Source organism: Microcaecilia unicolor, chromosome 1 (genome assembly GCF_901765095.1).
Source record: "Microcaecilia unicolor chromosome 1, aMicUni1.1, whole genome shotgun sequence".
Lineage (NCBI taxonomy): Eukaryota > Metazoa > Chordata > Amphibia > Gymnophiona > Siphonopidae > Microcaecilia > Microcaecilia unicolor.
Genome location: NC_044031.1, coordinates 560356251 through 560372918, shown reverse-complemented (window position 1 = coordinate 560372918; position 16668 = coordinate 560356251). Strand labels below are relative to the sequence as shown.

At 48.3% G+C, this 16668-nt stretch overlaps 1 protein-coding gene across 4 annotated transcripts in view; it reads right to left on the bottom strand.

Annotated features, from left to right (window-relative positions):
• The window catches only part of OXR1 (oxidation resistance 1), a 388442-nt gene that overhangs the window by 83500 nt on the left and 288274 nt on the right, over nucleotides 1–16668 (bottom strand). For 2 of the 4 annotated variants that reach the window (XM_030217988.1, XM_030218005.1), the window contains one exon: nucleotides 11884–11964. The exons of the other annotated variants lie outside the window; for them this stretch is intronic. In XM_030217988.1, coding sequence (XP_030073848.1) covers nucleotides 11884–11964 — 81 coding nt within the window. The remainder of the gene's footprint in view (nucleotides 1–11883; nucleotides 11965–16668) is intronic. 4 annotated transcript variants of the gene reach the window in all.

The window sequence follows — 16668 nt, the reverse complement described above, 5'->3', positions numbered from 1 at the left end:
CTTTAAATCCAGGGAACATAGCCAATCGTTTTTCTGAATCATTGGCAGAAGGGTGCCCAAGGAAAGCATCCTGAACTTTTCTTTGACCAGGAATTTGTTCAGGCCTCTCAGGTCTAGGATGGGACGCATCCCCCCTGTTTTCTTTTCCACAAGGAAGTACCTGGAATAGAATCCCTGCCCTTCCTGCCCGGGTGGTACGGGCTCGACCGCATTGGCGCTGAGAAGGGCGGAGAGTTCCTCTGCAAGTACCTGCTTGTGATGGGAGCTGAAAGACTGAGCTCCCGGGGGACAATTTGGTGAAAGAATTTTAACCTCCCTCCGACCGGCAGGTCGTCCGGTACGGACACTTGTAGGGCGGCTATGTTCCCATGGATCCAGTCAAAAGCCCGTCCCTGGCTTTTGCTGTGGAGGCGCAGGGGGCTGCTTAGGCGCACGCTGTTGACGGGAACGAGCGCGCTGGGGCTGTCCCTGTGCCTGACGAGGCCTTCGGGCCGGCTGGTTGTACCTACGCTTCGCAAAAGAATAGGGTGCAGCCTGCCGAGCCCGGGAAAAAAGCCCGCCCGCGGGGGCGGGTGCTGAAGGCGCCCGGTGGGAGAGCTTGTCGAGAGCGGTTTCCCGCTGATGCAGTTGGTCAACCATCTGCTCGACCTTCTCGCCAAAAATATTATCCCCCCGGCAAGGGACGTCAGCCAGTCTCTGCTGGGTGCGGTTGTCCAGGTCAGAGGCACGCAGCCATGAGAGCCTGCGCATCACTATACCTTGGGCCGCAGCACGAGATGCCACGTCACAGGTGTCAAAAATCCCCCTGGACAGGAACTTTCTGCACGCCTTCAGCTGCCTGACCACCTCCTGATAAGGCCTGGACTGCTCCGGCGGGAGCTTATCGACCAGGTCCGCCAGCTGTTGCACATTGGTCCGCATGTGGATGCTCATATAGAGCAGGTAAGATTGGATGCGGGTCACGAGCATGGAGGATTGGTAGGCCTTCCTCCCAAATGAGTCCAGAGTGCGAGACTCCCGCCCCGGGGGCGCCGAGGCGGTATCCCTCGAACTCCGTGCCCTCTTGAGAGCAGAATCCACGACCGCTGAGTCATGGGGCAACTGGGGCCGCATGAGCTCTGGGTCAGAGTGGATCCTGTACTGGGACTCTGCTTTCTTGGGAATGGTGGGGTTAGTTAGTGGTCGCACCCAGTTCCGAAGCAGCGTCTCCTTCAGGACATTGTGCAGCGGTACCGTGGAGGACTCTCTAGGTGGTGATGGATAGTCGAGGACCTCGAGCATCTCGGCCCTCGGCTCTTCCACAGAGACCACGGGAAAGGGAATGCTTATAGACATATCCCGCACAAAGGAGGCAAAGGAGAGACTCTCAGGAGGTGAGAGCTTCCTCTCCGGTGACGGCGTGGGGTCCGAGGGAAGGCCCGTAGACTCCTCTGAGGAGAAATATCTCGGGTCCTCCTCTTCCCCCCACGAGTCCTCATCCTCGGTATCGGACATTAGCTCATGTAGCTGAGTCCGGTACCGGGCCCGGCTCGACGTCGAGGCACCAAGGTCTCGGTGTCGGCGAGCGGTGGACTCCCGCGCCGGCGGGGACGGAGCTCCCTCCATCGACGTCGACGGGGGACTCCACCTGCGTGGCGGTCGAGACCGGCACCGCAAGCGGCGGCGGTGTCGACAGCCCCGGCGCCGGGCTAGAGCTCGCCGGCGCCAGTCATCGGCGCCGGGGGCGCAAGCACCCCCGACGCCGGCACAGCCTGGCGCATCAGCCCTTCCAGGATCCCCGGAAGGATGGCTCTGAGGCACTCGTCCAGGCCCGCTGCCGGGAAAGGCGGTGGGGGCCGGTAAGGGTGTCGGTGCCAGAAGCTGCTGGGGGCCAGGAGACGGCACCGAGGTGCCGGAACCCCGACGCGTCGGTACCTCCACCACCGACGGAGATCTCTCCTCTCTGCGATGACGCTTCGGCGTCGACTCCTCTTCAGGGTGCACCGAGGGCTCCCGGTGACGGCGCTTCTTATCTTTTTTCCGGTGCACGTCACCGGTGCCGGAGGGCATGGAGGAGGAGGAGGTCGATCCCCCTCGGTCTCGAGGTACCGGGTCCGACAGGGTTCGGTCCCGTGGCTCACGAGTTGAGGGAGTGACCGGGGGCCGACTGCCCACGCGGCCTCTCAACCCCACTCTCACCGGCGGACCGGCGGGCCAACGGGACCTGTTCTCCTGGGGTCGCTGCCATCGGTGCCGATGTCTCGGGCATCGATACCGGTACCGAAGAACCGGCCTTCGATACCGATGCCGTCGAGGTCGACGTCGAGGGGCCGGCGCAAGTTCCAAAAAGACGGTCCCGCAGAACTTGCCTCGCAACCTGAGTCCGTTTCCGGAGACCGAGACACAAAGCGCACGACTTGAGATTGTGCTCCGGCCCGAGGCACTGGAGGCACCAAGCGTGGGTGTCGGTCTGCGAGATCGGCCGGCCGCAGCGACCACACTTTTTAAATCCACTCGGGACCTTCGAGGACATCGACGGAAAAATCGCGTCGGCGAAGTCAAAGTCGGCAATGGTGGCTAAAATCACACCACGAAAAAATCAACCGACCGAGCGGCCACTAGGCCGCAACGTGGCGTCCCCGCTAGAAAGCGAGGGAAAAGGGGGAGCGCGTGCTCCACACGCGCAAAAAAAAATTTTTTTTTTTTTTTTAAAACAAAAAACAGAGGGAACCGAACGGTCCAAGCGACGATCCGCGTAAACGCGGTCGAAAATCCGGCGGCTGAACAGAGAGAGAGGCAAACGCACCACTCTCTCAGTCGCGGGAAAAAAGTAACTGGCGGGAGCGGTCGCGCACGGGCGGGAAGGCGGCCGCGCATGCGCGGTGGGCGTGGCCTGCGTGCCGACCGTCCCGCGAAGCTTCTTCCGGTTGGTGGGGGCTGCCGCGGACGTCAACCCAGTCGTGAGAACAAGCAGCCTGCTTGTCCTCGGAGAACTTCAAGTGACACTGTGGTTCTCAGTTGATTTCTAGCTTAAAGTCATCTTTTGGGGAGGGGTGATATTGTGTAGTCGATTTATCTTTTCTTCAGAGGACACCCATTAAAAAGTTAACTGCTTTCTACAATGAAGAATAGAAAGAAACAACTGCACAAGTAGGGACACCCAAGCACAGGGCTGCTGAAAAGTGAAGTTACTCACCTATAACAGATGTTATCTGAGGACAGCAGGCCAGGTATTCTCACATGTGTGGGTGATGTTATCTGATGGTGCCCGGTGCAGATGCTGGATCTAGCAGCATCCCACCAGACATGAGTGGGTGCCTTCCTCCCCAATACGCGAGAACGGGCTCCTCAGCCAGGTAATATAGCTAAAAGAATACAACTCCTTGGGGAAGTGGGAGGGTACATGAGAACACCAGGCCTGCTATTCTTGGAGAACACCTGAAACAGGTAAGTAACTTTGCTTTCTACGAGGACAAGCAGGCCCAGTTGTATTCTCACATTTGAGAATCCTAGCTACCAGGCTCACCGAGAACAATGATGCTTGGACAACAGGGACTCAATACGTTGAGGCCTCAAAGTCAACAAACCTGAAACTATATACATAATAGTTGTGCAAGTGCAGCTTGGAACATAATAAAACTGGGCCTAGGAGGGTGGAGTTGGATTCTAGACACCAAATAAATTCTGCAGGACTGTCTGACCGAACTTGCGGTCATGTTGGGTATCCTGCTCAAAGCAGTACTGAGATGCTAATGTAGCCTTGCAAATGTCCTCTATGGAGGCTGACCACAAGTGGGATACCAACGTAGCAAGGGTTCTGACATTATGAGCCTTGACATGACCCTTAAGTGAAGGAGATGCAATCTGCTAGCCAACAAGAAACTGTGTTTGCTGATGGCCATCTCCATCCTGTTTGGGTCAAAAGAAACATAAAGCTGGGTGGACTGCCTAAGGGTTTCAGCCTAGAGAATTTGTCAACTAGATGTAGTAGTCCTGTTTGGCAAGTGGAAGAGCACGACAGGAAGGAGGTCTGCAAGAATTTGAAATGTATGACATCAGCATGGACATGGGATTTCAGCCAAAGGCATTCGGCAGAGCGAGCACAGGAATGTAAGTAGTGGATTCTAGAGGTCAGCCAAGGCTGGGGTCTGATTAGTCTTACAGAACGGGGAATGAGAGGAGTGAGAGTATCCAGAGTAGAGGACAGAATAGTATTATAGGAAGAGACAACCTCATTGACAAACTTGGACAGAGTAGAAGGGTCAATAGCCTAAAGATTCGTAAATGTATTGGTTGAGATTGGACGGGACTGGGGGGAGGGTGTTTAAGTGGAGGAGTGGCCTAGTGGTTAGGGTGGTGGACTTTGGTCCTGGGGAACTGAAGAACTGAGTTTGATTCCCACATCAGGCACAGGCAGCTCCTTGTGACTCTGGGCAAGTCACTTAACCCTCCATTGCCCCATGTAAGCCGCATTGAGACTGCCATGAGTGGGAAAGCGTGAGGTACAAATGTAACAAAAAAAAGTGTGAAAGTTATCAGATGATGGTCAGACAGTGGAAGAGCTGAGGCACAGAAACTGGCGAGTGAGCAGTTGGAGAACAAGATAGGAAATCAGATATGCCTCAGCCAATAAAGGGCGATTAGGATCACAGTTCCCTGGTCTTGCTTTAGTTTCAGCAAAGTCTTCTCTATGAAACATATCAGAAGATAACCAATGTAGGTGAAAGGCATCCAACACTAGTCTACCGTGTGACCTAAGCTTGGAAAAGAACCAAGGGACTGTTGTTGAGATGAGTGGCAAAAATATCCACCAAGGAGGTGTCCACTCTCAGAAGGTCTTGAGGACTGTGTCCATATTGAGAGACCATTTGTGAGGTTGCATTACCCTGCTTAGTCTGTCTTCCTTTCCTGCTAGGTACGTGGTTCACAGGACCATCATGTGAAGGAGGGCCCATTCCCACATTCCAATCGCTTCCTGATATGATGGGTAGGATTCCGAACCCTCTGCATGTTTACATAGTACATTGCAACCCAATTGTCTGCTTGGATGAGAATATTTTGGTTCTGCAGCCGATCTCTGCAAGCTTTTATTCCTTCCAAATGGTCCTCAGCTCAAGGAGGTTGATATGTGTCTCCTGAGCAGACTACGTACCATGGGTGTGGAGCTCATGTCGTTGGATGCACCTGTTGTGGTTGGCAAGGCAATTTTTTTAGGGTGGCCCTGCCTGTCTGAGGCAGAATTTGGAATGGCAGTCCTACAGTCAAATTTGACCAAATTGTCTACCAGAAAAAGGAGTGGCCCAACTCAGGAGGGCCCTGGATGGCATTCACTAGATTCCTAGCTGCCTTGAAACCACTGGGAAGCTAGGGTACACTGGGCCTCCTTCAAATGGAGATGAGCCATGGGAGCAACATGCACTGAGGAAGTCATGTGGCCCAACAATCTCAACATCTGCTAAGTCATGACCAGCTTGCTAATTCAGACCTGCGAGGTGATTTTACCATGGCATCCGCTCTCACTGAAAAAGTCCAAGCTTGCACCGTATTGAGCAGAGGTCCTATGTACAACTGCTGAACTGGGAGAATGTGGGACTTAGAGTAGTTTATAATGACCCTAGTAGCTCCAGCACCTCAACAGTTCTCTGTATTAACTGTTGTGCCCCCTCCTATGATGTGCTATTGACCAGCCAATCGTCCAGGTAGGGAAACATGTAAACTCCCAGTCTATATAGCAAAGCTGCAACTGTTGCTAGACATCTGAATACCCTGGGAACTGATGCGTAGAAAAAGGCAGAAAGCGATATTGGTGGTGGTATTTCCCTACTAGAAATCTGAGACACTTCTTGTGACTGGGAAGTATAGATATGTAAGTACAGGCATCCTTCAAGTCCAGAGAGGATAGCCAATCGTGTTCCTGAATCATGGAGAGGAGGTTGTCCATGGAAATCACCCCAAACTTTTCTCTGACCAAGAATTTGTTCAGGGCCCTTAGGTGTAGGATGGGGCAGAATTCTCGCCTTCTTTGACTCAAGAAAGGACCTGGAAAATAATCCTTCCCCTTCTTCCTCTGGTAGCACGGGTTCAACCGCATTAGCCTGTAGAAGGGTAGACATTTCCTCTAAAGGTACCTTGCTTGTGTGGAGAGCTAATTTAAGATACTCTCAGTGAGCAATCTGGTTGTTGACACCAATAAAGCGTGTAACCGAGACAGACTATTTTAAGAACCCACCAGAGGTTGATGGAAAAAAAAATGCGCCTCCCTCTTACTGGAAGTCCATTCAGGACAGTTACTTGAACTGCAGGCACTGCTCTCCTGGAGCCAGTCAAAACTCGTCCCTTGCTTCAACTGAGGAGCTGGCTGGGGCATGGGGGCATCAGGGCTGCCAAGGGGGGAGGGAGGGGGCAAAACTCCCCGGGCCTCCAAGGGGGGCCCTGTGCCGGGGTCTCTCTCTCTCTCTGCTGCTCCTGACAGGACCCGAGTGATCGCATATTGACAGGAGCAGGAGAGAGAAACCTCTGGTGCTGGGCCCCCCTTGGAGGTTGGGGAGGACCCAGAGCCTCCTCCAGCGCTGCTTTTTTGCCGATTGCTGAGCGGCTGCTTTTCCTCTCAGGTGCACATGCTTGGTTTTGAAACCGAGCATACCCTGAGAAGAAAAGCAGTCTAAGGGGCAGGCAGGCAGTCAGTGCTGTAGGAAGATGTCTTCTGCTGCCGGGGCCTAGGGATCCCCACCAGCCAAGGTACTTCAATCCTGTGTTGTGGCGGCGATTGGGGGGGGGGGGGCAGCGGCAGATGCCCCGGTTCAGTCTCTCGGCGGCCCTGGTGGGCAGGACCAATGAAGGCAACAACGCTGGGACTGGGGCTGCTGGTCAGAGTGAGAAAGCAGCAGAAACCTACACCTTTGAAAGTAGTAGGGCCACCACCTAGGCCCACTCAAAAATATCCTAGTAGAGAAGGATGCAGCTGGATGCTGCCGAAAGAGGGAGTGGATGGAGTCAGTGACCTCCTCCACCTTCTACCTAAACAGATTATCTCCTTGGAAAGGTATGTTTGCTAATCTCTCTTCAACCACTGGTTCTAGGTCTGTGACATGCACCCATGAGAGTCTGCACAACCCCACAACCGTGGAAGAGACTCTGGACTATAGAATGACATGGGGACAAAGTTTGTCCCTGTTCCATCAGTTCTGTCTCCATCCCCGTCGTTCCTGTAAGTTCTGTCCCTGTCCCATTCCCGTGGGCTCTGTCCTCATGTGTAGAAGGGAAAATTAGGTTCTTACCTTGGTAATTTTCTTTCCTTTAGTTATAGTAGATGAATCCATTACGAATGGGTTGTGTCCATCTACCAGCAGGAGAAGATGGAGAGCACTGAAAACCATAGTGCCTCTTGGCCAGCTAGCTCCATCTGCCTCTCAGTACTTGAAGCTTCCAAAGCAGTGTTACATCGCAAAGTAGAATAACATGAACTTTCCTCACAGCAAACGAACGCCCCAGAACAGGAGCAGTAACTCAAAGGAGGGAAGAACTCAACCTCCTGTGACCGAACAGAAATCCTGAAGACTGTTTTCCAACTTCTCCCAATGAGGGAACATATCTACAGGAAAAACTGAACCCAAAACTGCATCAAACAATCAATCAATCAATCAATCAATCAGGGAGGGCTCATGGATTCATCTGCTATGACTAAAGGAAAGAAAATTACCAAGGTAAGAACCTAATTTTCCCTTCCTTGTCATCAAGCAGATGAATCCATTACGAATGGGATGTATCAAAGCAATCCCTAGATAGGGTGGGAACAAGCCACACCACGCGCCAGCACTTATGCTCCAAATGCGCGGTCCTCCTGGCAGCCACATCCAGCCTGTAATGTCGGGCAAACGAGGGCTTAGAAGCCCAAGTAGCTCCACTACATATCTCTTGAAGAGAGAGCGCTCCAGTTTCAGCCCAAGATGAGGACATCGCTCTTGTGGAATGTGCCTTAAAGGCTTCACACAGAGGCCGGCCAGTCAGCAGATATGCTGAAAAGATAGCTTGTTTGAGCCAACGGGCTATAGTGGCCTTAGACGCTGGAGACCCTCTGCGCGGACCTGACAAAAGAACAAAAGATGGTCAGAGGTCCTGAAGGCATTTGACATGTGCAGATATTGCAACAGAGCCCTTCGCAAATCCAGAAGGTGCAACTGCCCATAGGCTTCTTGAAACTCCTCTTTAGAAATGGAGGGCAGGAAAATAGGCTGGTGTAGGTGAAACGCTGAAACTACCTTAGGCTTGAAGGAAGGCACCGTACGTACCATTACTCCGGACTCTGAGAATTGCAGAAATGGGTCTCGACAGGACAGCGCCTGGAGCTCAGATACCCGTCTCGCCGATGTCACGGCCACCAAAAACACCGTCTTTAAGGTCACATTCTTCTCTGAAGCTTGCCTAAGTGGCTCGAAGGGCGAACACTGAAGGGCCTTTAAAACTAACCCCAGGTTCTAGGCCGGACACAGAGCCCGCACGGGAGGACGGAGCTGAAGCACCCCTCTAAGAAACCGTGTCACATCCGGGCAAGCAGCCAGAGAGAGGTCAGCGACCTTCCCTCGAAAACATGCTAAGGCTGACACTTGAACACGCAGGGAATTATAGGCCAAGCCTTTTTGTAAACCATCCTGCAAAAAGTCAAGTATTGGCAAGACAGAAGCCCGCATGGGTGCAATCGCTTTAGAAGCACACCAAGCCTCAAATTGGCGCCAAATCCTGGCATAAGTCACGGAAGTGGAACGCTTGCGGGCCTGTAGGAGAATGGAAATGACTTTATTGGAATATCCCTTGTCTCTCAATTACGCCCTCTCAATAGCCATGCCATAAGACCAAAGCGGCAGGTGTCCTCCATCGTCACCGGGCCCTGTGACAACAGGTTCGGTACCAGAGGTAACGGCAGGGGATCCTCTACCACCATCCGCCGGAGGTCCGCATACCACGGCCTCCTGGGCCAATCCGGGGCAATGAGAACCACCTCTCCTTGGTGGAGCCGAATCCGCAGGAGTACTCACCCTATCAAGGGCCACAGAGGGAACACATACAGGAGGCCCTGAGGCCAGGGTTGAGCCAAGGCACCAAACCCTGCCGAGCGAGGATCTCTCCGTCTGCTGTAGAAGCACAGGACTTTGGCATTTGTGCTTGACGCCATAAGATCCATTACGGGCTTTCCCCATTTGGCACATATCTGCAGGAATACTTTGTCTGCAAGTTCCCATTCCACTGGGTCGATATGATTCCTGCTCAGATAATCGGCTTGCACGTTGCTCTGACCTGCAACATGAGTTGCTGACAGAAACTGCAGATGAAGCTCGGCCCAGTGGCAACTCTGCATGGCCTGCGCTGCTAGTGCTATGCACTGAGTGCCTCCTTGGCGATTTATGTAGGCCACTGCTGTCGTGTTGTCCGACAGAACTCTGACAGCCAATCCTTCCAGGATCAATTGAGAGGCCAGAAGCGCCTGGAAAATAGCTTTCAACTCCAAGCGATTGATGGACCACTCCGACTCCTCGGGTGTCAAAAGACCCTGGGCATGCCTTCCCCGGCAATGTGCACCCCAGCCCTTCAGGCTGGCATCTGTCACCACCAGGCCCCAATTGGGGAGCGCTAACGGCATTCCTCACCGCAGCATGCTATCTGAGAGCCACCACTCCATACTGAGCCGGGCCGCAGGGAGCCACGTGAGTCTGCATTGATAATCCTGAGATATTGGAGACCACCATTGAAGCAGGGAGCACTGCAGAGGTCTCAGGTGCGCTCTCGCCCAAGGCACCACTTCCAAAATGCTGATTACCGCCTGCACGACAGAAAATAAAAATATTTTCTGGTGCAAATAGTGGATGCGTGCAAAAAATGAAATTACCGCAAGGACCACATGGTAGCTGGGTGGTAACTCAAAATTGACGCGTGTTGGGTGCTTGTAGGCGCCTAAACGGCTTTGTAAAAGGGCCCCTAAGTGCTTTGAAAATCAGCCCCCTGCTGTATTTGCATAGGTGGTGGTAAAGCTACTACAGGGCATCTACTGAAGACCTGATGATACCAGGTCAAAAAACAATAGGGTATGTGTGTATACTGCAAACTTGATACACTCCCTGTGATTTGGATGTACTTTCATGTGATGTCGTATTTTTTTTTTTAGGTTATCAGGATGCAGCCATTGAAGAATGATGCCTAGGGGATCATTTTTTTGTTTTTGGAAGGGGTGGGGGGGGGGGGGGGAGAGTAGGAAATCTCCAGCACTGTCTAATGCAGGTCACTGCAACCAATGCAGCGCACTGTAGCAGCATTATAATACCAACTGCAGCAGTTAATAAACAATATGAGAAACTAGAAAATGAGCAGCATTTTCAATTCATATACCTTGACAAGAATGCCTTTGGTAAACTGGAGAGCAATAAACAGTGTGCAGTTTTTGAGTAGACATTATTTTTAATGGATTACTGTTAATTCAAACAGGTTCTTCTGGGAAAATATACTCAAAGAATACACCAGTTCTCACAGGCCCTCAGTTTTCAAAACTGTATAACAAAGTATGCTAAATACAGAAGTTCCACATGCGTTTGTGAAGTTGCACAACACCTATCACTTATATTAGTATTAGAGCGGTACCAAATAGCATATTTTACTATTCGGCCAAATACGAATAATGAAAAATATTATTCAGCCAAATATGGAATAATGGGCATTGAGCTTTAATATTACAAATGATAAAAGAAACATGAAACCATGAATCAAGTGTTTATTTCAGTAGGATTTAACACAGTAGAGCTCCAGACTATTCATATTCAAATTTAAATCACTATTCGGCTGAATACGAATAATGTATTTGGAGCACTATTCGGGGCCGATTCGAATACGAACATTTGGTACAGCTCTAAAATATGTTTCTAAAGCAGCTCACTTTTTTCTTAAGCTGTTTGATATTGACTTTTAATGTTAAAAGTAAAACATTCACGTTCATAGAATTTCTGTTGATGAAACAAACAGAAAATTAATAGATGGCTTTTTATAAGTTAATAGATACAGCAAAGCTGTGAAGACATTCTTTTGTACTGCAAGTCAAAACTCCATGTAGATGCCTACATTTTAAATTTTCATCTTGAGTATGAAAAAAGGAGGGTGATAACTTGACATAATTTCCATAGTTTGAAGGGCACTCAAATATGCTTTCATCAACAGATTATAACTGGTATGCACAGTTCCAAACATAACAGCATAAGCAAGCAAAGGAATGCAAAAGCACAACACACTTTACATGCATACAAATAAATCTATACAACTTACATGCTGAAGGTTCATGGAACAAACATGTCATTTTTTATGTGGGAACATGTAAGTCTTTTTGTGCCTTTTGGCACACATTTTAAAGACTCCCTATATCTAGCAACTCCAATGCCCCAACAAGGAATAAGCTGTCATATAAAGGAGTAATGGGTCCTGGATTTGATATACTGCCTTTCTGTGGGTACAGCCAAAGCGGTTCATATACACTATTTGCTGGCACTTTGGAATGCATTGAAACCACTGCAACAAACTTATCAGCTATTCAAAAGTGTTTTGGTCATTAGAAAAGCACAATCATTCAGCAGAAACGGAAGATTCCCCTCCCCCCCAAACTAGATATTTCAGGAAAAATGCGATAACAGAAATACTATTTGCACGAAATTTCTTGGCTGAAAATTCCTCTTCAATGCAGAGAACCAGCACATTACCAGTACTATTTTAATATCAAACCTACACAACATAGGAATTTGCAGTTTAATTGTTATGATGTGATAGACAGGACAAACTCACTGAAAATTGAGACTTATCCACATCAGACAGTACACACCAAAGCAGAGCAAAACTTTCAGTCTAAAGAAACGGTTTAACTACTGAAGAGAGCACCTTGAGACGTCTGCAGAGTGCGCGCAGTTCTTCAGTATTTAGAGCATCGATCCTGCGGTGATACTCAGCCACTGACACTACCTGAATTTGGAGACAGGAAGACAATAATTCCACTGACAGTAGAAGAAAAATGAAAATACTCAAACGAAATGAATGAGGAAAAAAAGAAAAATCTGAAGTAAATGGAAAAGGAAGCAAATATGAATTTTACTGAAGAAACCATGTATTTGATAGTGTTTAATAAATGAACTTCTACAGACAAATAAGGTCACTTCTTTCAGGCAAAGAAAGGACTTGTGTTATCTCTTAAACCTATGTTAATTAATCTGAGGCCCAAGGAAGCCAAATTTAAATTCCCCCAGCCCCTCTTTGTGATCTAGAGCAAGTCACTTAATCTTACATTGTCTCAGGAGCAAACATAAGTTGTAAGTCCTCTGGGGACAGGAAAATTCCTACTGCATCTGTATGTAACTTGCCTTGAACTACTGAGAATGACATAAGCTAAAGACTCCATTTTAGTTCAGGACAGATATACGTACTAGAAATATACTAAAGAAATAGTTCCTAATTCCAATTTACTAAGCTGCAATAATGCATTCATGTGCATTAAATGCTGTTTTTTCAACATTTTTTTTTCATGTGGTAAAACACATATTTCTTCTAATTCTATATAGTGCACAAGTTAAGCTCCATTTAGGCACCTAAACTGTAGGCATCAAACAGGGTAAATGGCACTTAGACAGTATCCTATATAATAAAAACCAACCTCAACGTTCTGAAGCTGACTCTGTGGCTTCAGTGAAGGGTTTGAAGCTTCTGAAGCTCAGGCTCCATCTCTGTAAGCTCCGCCCTCGAGTACTTCCGGGTTCGTCACAAGCAGAAGTGACCAACCACATGAGGCTTCTCAGCTTCAGAATGTTGGAGGTGCATTCTATTAAATAGGATTGGTCAGTTCCTTGAAGCACAGCCAGAGCTCAGCGTCCTGCACAGTAACGCTCAGACACCAGAGAGAGAGAGAGAGGGGGGGGGGGGGCCTGACACCAGAGAGAGGGAGGGAGGGGGGGGGGGGCTGACACCAGAGGGGGGGGGGGGGGGTATCTCCGTCACACACACACTCTCTCTCACAGTCAATGTCTTTCTCTCTCTCACTCTCACACACTCTATGTCTCACACTGTATCACATTCACTCTCTATGTGTCACAAAGTCACTCACACAATCTCTTGGTCTCATACACTCAGTCTCACAGAGAGTCTGTCTCTCACACACTCTCTCGCACACATTGTATCTGTGTGAAACACACTCTCTCTCTCACACACTGTCTCTCACATACGCACTTGCACACACTCTCATTTTCACACACACACTCTCTCTCACAGACACACTTGCACCCAAGACTCACTCACTCTCTCACACACACACACTCGCACATACACTCTCTCAAACATACACACTCCGAGGAAAACCTTGCTAGCGCCCGTTTCATTTGTGTCAGAAACGGGCCTTTTTTACTAGTTCTATAAGAAAGCACCTAAGTGCATATAGGTGGGGTGTAGGCAGGTCACGTACTTAGGTGACAAACATAGAATTCTTTAAGTTGCATGCCCAGGAGCCAAATTTTATTTTTATTTTTTTTAATTGCATTTATCAATAATATAAAAGCAAAAATACTTGAATGCAAAGCACAGAAATAGAAATAAAAAAGATGCATAAAATACACTTTAAAAGACCAAAATATGTGCTTAGGCCACAAAATGTGGAGAACCAAGATAAGAAGAAAAAACACCATTGAAGCAACAGGGATTAAATAGATAAAAAGAAAATCATATAACAGTAAAGATGGGAGAGTACGTCAAGGTGCCAACATTTAAACGCTAACATTTACACCTGCCTTTTACATGGTGTAAGGATTGTCAGCTAAATGTTGACACCCAAATGCCAACTTAGGCTCTATTCTACAACAGAATCTGCACACCCCAGATGCTACTATATAATACTATCTTAGCACACAGATTTTGGGCACCTAATTAGCAGCATCCTTTGTTGCTCATTTTCAAAGCACATAGATTTACAAAATTACATAGTAACCTACATATGGCCTAGTGGTTAGGGTGGTGGACTCTGGTCCTGGGGAACTGAGTTCGATTCCCACTTCAGGCACAGGCAGCTCCTTGTGACTCTGGGCAAGTGACTTAACCCTCCATTGCCCCAGGTACAAATAAGTACTTGTATATGTAAGCCGCATTGAGCCTGCCATGAGTGGGAAAGCGCGGGGTACAAATGTAACAAAACAAAAAAAAAAACTTTGTAAGTCTATGTGTTTTGAAAATGAGCCTCCACATATAACTGCTTCCAATACGTGCTAATTATGAGCACAGATTATTACTTGTTATTTCTCTGCAACAAACCAAGAGGTCCTTTTACTGAACCACGTTATGCACTTAATGCATGGTTTACTGTGCAATAACTGCTAGTGCAGAGTTGCATTCAGGGGTTTTGCAGTAATTTAGCAGATACTGCATGGTAAACCTTGCATTAAAAGTGCTTTATATGTCAAGGAGCATGGCAAGGGAGCAGAGTGGCATGGATGGTGTTTGGTAGTTAACAACCTGCCTACTAAACAGGAGGCACTAAGGGGTCCTTTTAATAAGCTGTGGTGTGATGTGCTAGCATCAGTGTGTGTTTTTGATGTGTGCTGAAGCCTTCTTTTACCGCAGCAGGTAAAAGGCTGTTTTTTTACTTTTCACAAAAAGAAATGGTCATGTGGTATGTGAACCACCTGATGTGCAGCCATTTTGGAAGGAAACACTTACTGCCACCCACTGAGGTGGCTTTAAGGGCTCCTGTGCTAACCTGGTGGTAACAAGGCAGCATAAACATTGGCGCTACAAAAATAAAATATTTTGTAGTATCAAAAAGGGTGCGTGCTGGGTGTGGGAACTACCGCCAGGCTCCTGCGGTAGTTCTCCCCTCCTGCGGAGGGGAGAAATTAGTAAGCTCGAATCAGGAGACCGACCTCAGGGTGTTCATGTCGGAGGATATGAAGGTGAAGAAACAATGTGACAAGGCGACGGCCATGGCCAGAAGGATGCTAGGCTTCATAAAGAGGGGTATAACCAGCAAAAGAAATGAGGTGTTGATGGAAGCCGTATCTTGCTGAAGATGTAAAAGACTGGAAGCGGTACAAAGAAAAGCTACAAAAATGTTATGGGATTTGCGTTGCAAACCGTACGAGGAAAGACTTGCTGACCTGAACATGTATACATTGGAGGAAAGGAGAAACAGAGTTGACATGATACAGACGTTCAAATATTTGAAAGGTATTAATCCGCAAACGAACCTTTTCCAGAGACGGGAAGGTGGTAGAACTAGAGGACATGAATTGAGGTTGAGGGGGGGGGGGGGGGGGGGGCACTGTCAGGAAGTATTTTTTCACAGAAAGGGTGGTAGATACGTGGAATGCCCTCCCGCAAGAGGTGGTGGAGATGAAAACGGTAATGGAATTCAAACATGCGTGGGATAAACACAAAGGAATCCTGTTTAGAAGGAATGAATCTATGGAATCTTAGCAGAGATTGGGTGGCGATGCCGGTATTTGGAGAGTAAAACCAGTGTAGGGCGGACTTCTACTGCCTGTGCCCTGATCATGACTGAATAGATATGGATGGGCTGGAGTGTAAATTTTAAGGGGTTTCGACGTTAGCTTTAGATCTTTTAGTACAGGAACAGTGCTGGGCAGACTATTACGGTCTGTGCCCTGAGAAAGGCTGGGACAAATGAAACTCGGGTATACATATAAAGTATTATATACCATGTAAAATGATTTTATCTTGCTGGGCAGACTGGATGGACCGTACAGGTCTTTATCTGCTGTCATTTACTATGTTACTATTATGTAAGTAGATGAAATATGCTGAAAGCTCAAAGCTGTGACAGCATCGTGTATCACCTAATCATCTGTCAAAGAAATTCGAGCACCATAGTCAACTGTGGTTGGAGAAATTAACAATATTTGGAGTGTAAAAACATGTGATATAATGAGGAGGAAATTAAGTGACAGGAGAGAGATTAATTGGCACTATGCATGTCTATTTTACTTTTGTGTATATTTACCTGTACCCCACCTTGGTGATAGTCGGGTTACAAATATAGCAAATAAATAAGTGCCCAACTGAAGTCAATCAAGGGAGCACAGAAAGAGGACACCTGACGCAGGCAGGCAGACATAAGTAATGCCATACTGGGAAAAGACCAAAGGCCCATCAAGCCCAGCATCCTGTCCCCTACAGCGGTCAATCCAGGTCAAGGGCACCTGGCAGCTTCCCAAACGTACAAACATTCTATACATGTTATTCCCGAAATTGTGGATTTTTCCCAAGTCCATTTAGTAGCGATCTATGGACTTGTCCTTTAGGAAACTCTCCAAACCCTTTTTAAACTCGGCCAAGCTAACTTCACCACGTTCTCCGGCAACGATTTCCAGAATTTAATTACGCGTTGGGTGAAGAAAATTTTTCTATTTGTTTTAAATGTACTACACTGTAGTTTCATCGCATGCCCCCTAGTCCTAGTATTTTTGGAAAGCGTGAACAGACGCTTCACATCCACCTGTTCCACTCCACTCATTATTTTATATACCTCTATCATGTCTCCCCTCAGCCGTCTCTTCTCCAAGCTGAAAAGCCCTAGCCTCCTTAGTCTTTCTTCATAGGGAAGTCGCCCCATCCCCGCTATCATTATTGTCGCCCTTCACTGCACCTTTTCCAATTCCACTATATCTTTCTTGA